At 39.0% G+C, this 5,240-nt stretch overlaps 1 protein-coding gene across 2 annotated transcripts; it reads right to left on the bottom strand.

Annotated features, from left to right (window-relative positions):
- Nucleotides 1-229: 229 nt before the first annotated feature.
- LOC308395209 (intercellular adhesion molecule 2-like) lies at nt 230-2,882 on the bottom strand. Of its 2 annotated transcripts, XM_080879957.1 has the most exons (5): nt 2,736-2,882; nt 2,404-2,439; nt 1,579-1,848; nt 1,085-1,411; nt 230-851 (listed from the first exon to the last, which is right to left on the bottom strand). In XM_080879957.1, the coding sequence occupies exons 2-5, from the start codon at nt 2,414-2,416 to the stop codon at nt 598-600; spliced, it is 864 nt and encodes a 287-aa protein (XP_080736083.1). In that variant the 5' UTR covers nt 2,417-2,439; nt 2,736-2,882; the 3' UTR covers nt 230-597. The 2 variants fall into 2 exon arrangements, with proteins under 2 accessions (XP_080736083.1, XP_080736082.1); XM_080879956.1 differs by having other exon boundaries at nt 2,404-2,882.
- Nucleotides 2,883-5,240: the final 2,358 nt, after the last annotated feature.

Here is a 5,240-nt window from a genome sequence, read left to right as displayed (position 1 = left end):
TGACCTCATCAAAGACCATCGACAGCTCAAATGAAAACATTTCCCTGCAGTGTTATTTATGATTAAATATCTAAATGTACTAAGTTCTTAGAGTAAAGTATTACTTTTCCTCCTGCGATCATGCCGGAGATTAAAGTCGACTGAGAGAATGTGCACAAAAGGAAAAATAAAGACAATATTATGAGATTGAACTTATATTTCTGCTGCTCCTCATTTGTTTGTAAAACAAATAGATTATAAATGTGAACACTGTCAGAATGGACGTGTTCTTATTTATAGGAAAATGAAGGTGTTTAATTTCTAATGAATTAAAATGAGGACGACATCCCAGAGCGACACTACAAGCTGAGAAACATCAGCTTGTTGGTGTTTCTAGCACAGCTGTAAACAACTCTAATGGTCTAAATAAAAGAAAGCAACTCTAACTACTCACCTTAGTTCGTTATGTGTGTGCATATATAGAACAACAACTCATTTAAATACTGCTCACTCACTGCCTTTAAAGCTAAGAAGCTATACAGAAAATGAATGAAGTATTTGCTATGATCTAATTACATTCATTGTTATAATAGGCTTATGGAATCTTTTGATATGAAATCAGATGAGAGCAGAGAGCAGAAGCGTTAAACACATGAAGCTGTGAGTTAATATTCTGTTGGAGCTGCTCTGTGGTGTAGTGATTGCTTGTGCAATTACTGCTGTCTTGGTCGCTGTTGTTGTTGTGGCTGAGCTTGTAGTTGATTTGGTGGTTGTAGTTGTGGACTTTGTAGTTTGGGGTGTTGTGGCTCTTGTGGTTGACCTTGTTGATTTAATGGTTGTAGGTTCTGGCTTTCTGGTTGTGGTAGTAAAATCTAGGAAAAGACAAACAGGTAATTTGAGCAAATAAACATGTATAAATCACGTGTTTTGGTCGGTCTGTTAATATTTTCAGTCTGTATTCTAAGATAAGCTAAGCTGCTCCCAGCAAAAGGTTTAAGATTATGCACAGATATGGAAGCGATACCAAACAAAGAAAAAACTGTGTCGGTTTGGTGTGAATATAAAACTGAGGTTTGATTCTTTTAATTTTCCCACAGTGACTTACAGACTGTAGCATTGAGTTTTTCTGATGTCACCACTGGAGGGCGCTGTGGTCCAGCTGGTCCCAGCTCCAGCTTGGCTTCACACCAGTACTGGGCTCCATCATCTTCTCTTCTGGGAGTGATGTTCAGAGTGAAGGTCTTATTCACTGGTTTCTTATGTTCACTGTCGGACTGTAGGTGACGCAGTGCTGTGTTTCCTCTGTAGAAGGTCACAGTGAGGCTTTGAACAGGAGCTACGTTCTGTACGCTACACTGCAGGGTGTACTGCTGATTCTCAAACATCATCTCAGTGTGGTTTACAAAGCTGATGGAGACACTTTCTGGAGGCTCTGAGAAGACAAGGAAAGAAAGAGTAGCACAGGTAGATATTAGTCAGTAACTGCTGAGAGCATGAATCCATCTAACCGTGTATTAACACAAAGAAATCAAATTCTGATAATAAATGATGCAACATGATGCAAAATTCAGTCTCCTGTTATAAAGTAAGCATACTTACGATAAAGAGTTGGATTCAGAATGCTAGCACACTGATCACCAGCATCATTGGTATGATAGCACTGTAGAGATATGCCCCATTCAGTCAGTCTGTCAACTGTCCAGAACATCGTGGTTCCATTTTGTGAAACTTTTCCCACAGCGTGCTCTAAACCTGAAGCATCTCCACTGCAGTCCTTCTGACATGCAACACATGTAACATTGGCTGGGTCACCGTACTTCACTACCAGCGCAGATGGAGTGAACACAGGATACTCTGTGCAGATAGAATCTGTAAGAAACACAGTACATGTTTGAGAAAATCAATAAAACAGTAGTTACAACAATACTTAATTCTCACAGTATTTGGATACTGTCGGGTGATTTGGCAGTAAAAGTTTAAACAAATCCACAAATAAAATGAACATTTGTTTTTTATGGATGTCTGTCACATTTGGACTAGATCCCACAAAGCTTTATATTCTTTAAATACAAAATATCCACAAATAATAATCCTTCACCACACAACTGTACACGATGGTCTTGTTATATATGTGTGTTTGTTTTTCGCTTGAGTTATTAAAAATTTTAAGATTGACTGATCAAATTCAATGATCACATTACAAACTGATCAAGCACTAATCTAAGAGCCACAGTTAGAGTAATTAATCTATCACTTTACAACATCTAAAATAAAAAGTGAGAACCATTAAATTAATGGGGTATTACAGTATGCTTCCACCTGTAACGATGGCTCTAAGTTTCTAAGACATTCAGCAGCGTGAGCTGTAAATTAGTTGTACCATGCACATCGTGAACACAGCCTCTTGGAAAACCCTTCACTTACCTTGACTGGACATTTGGTGGGTACGCAGAAAAGTAACTGAGGAGGCGACCAGAAAAATAAAATAGGAAAACATTATTCCCAGCTAGATTTTTAGAAATCAAATGTTGTCGAGAAGATGATCAAACATTTAGTCCGAAGGCGTTCGCAGAGGGGAATGTGCTCTACGAGCTCCTCATTTTGGTTTTCTATTGTAAGAGAACAATGTTGGCAGTGTAGCCTGTTTTCACAGCACACATCCGCTGGTTTTTTCCTTTCCTGTTTTACAGCCATCAAGTTATCAACGTTGGCAAATTGTGAAAACGAAAGTGTAGCATTGTCACCATTATACATACCGTACTGCAATCTTTTTATATACTGACTTTAAAGTAGTAATATCCTCATAATAATTAAAAAATCAATCAGTATGACTAAGGAGCTTGGAAAGAAAAGCGTCTGGACTTCTTTAAGTTGCTTGAAGACGTTTCACCTCTGATCCGAGAAGCTTCTTCAGGTCTAGGGTCAAATGTTGGAGAGACCCAGATTTAACCCCTGTGGGAGTGTCCCCCCGAGAGGGACAATGGACCCCCTAATGATCCTCTACCTAATCACATGAGCCAAGGTGTGAAAATGGGTGTGGGTCACAACCAGCCAGGGTTTCGGGTGAGCTCTTTGTGAAACCTGGCCCCACCCTATCATGTGATTTCCTGAGGTCAGATGGCCCAGGGTGTGAGTGGGCGTTAAGGCGTCTGGGAAGGGATCTCAAAACTGGATCATAGATGGCAGACAGTGTCGTAAACCACCGCCTCTGTTCAAAGATGGTCGCTTACAGTGGACATAAATGGCTTCTTTTACCCCTCTTTCAAACCATCTGTCCTCTCTGTCCAAAAGGTGAACATTGGCATCCTCGAAAGAGTGACCTTTGACCTTTAGATGCAGATGGACTGCCGAGTCTTGTCCCGTGGAGGTGGCTCTTCTATGTTAGTACATACTGATTCTATGTCAATCAGTATGACCTTAACACACCATGCACTGTTTTTTTTTTTTATCAGTCTTGAGGTTTAAACATTTAGTGGATGCTTCCAAACGTTTGCTTTATATCCAGTTTGTACTTATTGTGCAGTTACTGTTTTGTATTTTTTGCTTGTTGCTTTTAATGCCATTACAGTATACCATGCATTAGCTTATAGAGTACTCTGTATATGCATCGTAACTTTTCTAAACTGTAATATGGGAGAAACATCAGTTGTGCAATTGAGAGCTTTAGTCGTGAGCCAGCATTAGACAGTGGCTCTGATTAAAGTGAAGATTATCCATTTTAACATGTTCTGAGTGTCCCATTTCAGTCCTGTATTGTAGGCTATGGAGAACTCAAGGAATTCACACACACCTGCACAGTGCACTCAAACATATTTATCTGTACATAATATCTGTAGGCTGATCGGAGGTCCACACTTACAGTCAACAATGTTGAAGGTTTGGTACTTTGGCTGAAGGAAAAGAGGAAGTTTTGTGCTCATAAGTCACATTGAAATGAATGTGACTGTGGTACATTCCTTTCCTCTTTGTTTCCCCGGTGATCGTTATCACGGTTTCCTGAGACTCCCCCCATTCTGTATCAGTCTTGTATTTATTCACCCAATAACAACGGTATTATTCCTGCACTTTCTGTTGTAACCCCAGTTCTCTATATGACTGTACCTATCTCAAGTGTATCAACAGATGACGGCAGAACATCATAACTAGACTTAAACTGTGAGTCTTTAAAAAAAAAAAAAAAAAACAGAGCAGTCCTGCCTAGTCCGACTTTCAGCACCTTTACAACCATCTAGGAAGTGAAAGCACAGCGTACGCCAGTAATTACAAAACCACCTGAACAAATAAAATTATAGCACTGGTCACAGACAGGCTGGTCTGAGCATTTCACATTTTCTCACACTAGCATCTCTAGGGTTTACAAACAAGTCTCAAAAAGAGAAAATATAGAGCAAGTTCTGTGCAAAATGTCCTGTTGATGCCAAATGACAATAAATGTAATAAAGGTTAGGCGAGCTTCCACTGCCAATCAAAGATACAGATGCTTTTCATTAAGTACTTAGAGCTCTGGTTTTCATATTGCACTCTCACCTGGCTTTTATATATTGTGATTGTCTTAAAATATCCTAATGACAGCTTATTGCTAAAACATCTCCACCTTCTTATCCTGTAATAAAACAGTTATTAAAGTGTTTTTCATTAGAGTGTGCTGGTGTTTTCGCCCTTTTCCAGATATCTGCCCGTTCTGTAAACACTACTCGCATTACTAGTCTTCTGCAGCTAGAAACAACCTCGCTCCACTACACCAATCTCTTGATACACTTTGAAGGTACCCAATCAGGCTATAGAGAGAACATGAGTGAACGAATGGGTCCAACAACAGGAGCCATGAAAACCTGACAAAAAGATGACTCCTCAGCAAACAGATATCAGACATACCATTTTTTTGCATGAAAGACTTCCCCCAGAGTCATTCACGCAACACCAAAGAATCTAAGTAATTGATAAACAATTAAATGACAGAAAATCTCTTGTTTTCCATTGTACTATAAAAAAATATGGGAAATATGGGACAGCGTGGGCAGTGAGCGCAAACATTTTCTGTGATTTCACACCTTTATCATGTAGAAAAAACTTGTAATGTAAAGAATCTAAATTTATTACTAAATAAAGTAAAAAATAGAGTACACCGAGTGCGTTTCTCTCAAGACTTTACAAAGCTGATTTTAACCTTTAAGACCTGCATACTGTATACATAAGTGTAAACACAGCTTTTGCATGTTTCAGAGAAAATGACAAAAACGTGATTAACTAATAAATACAAG

Source organism: Rhamphochromis sp. 'chilingali' (assembly GCF_963969265.1).
Source record: "Rhamphochromis sp. 'chilingali' genome assembly, chromosome: 4".
Classification (NCBI taxonomy): domain Eukaryota; kingdom Metazoa; phylum Chordata; class Actinopteri; order Cichliformes; family Cichlidae; genus Rhamphochromis; species Rhamphochromis sp. 'chilingali'.
This window is presented reverse-complemented; position numbering and strand designations above follow the sequence as displayed.

Excerpts from the sequence above, each read along its gene's own strand:
- LOC308395209 (XM_080879956.1), bottom strand. The coding sequence starts at position 2,476 with ATGTTTTCCTATTTTATTTTTCTGGTCGCCTCCTCAGTTACTTTTCTG. Across the intron at positions 1,849-2,403 it reads CCACCAAATGTCCAGTCAAG|ATTCTATCTGCACAGAGTAT; the intron begins GTAAGTGAAGGG and ends TGTTTCTTACAG. Across the intron at positions 852-1,084 it reads AAAACTCAATGCTACAGTCT|ATTTTACTACCACAACCAGA; the intron begins GTAAGTCACTGT and ends GTCTTTTCCTAG.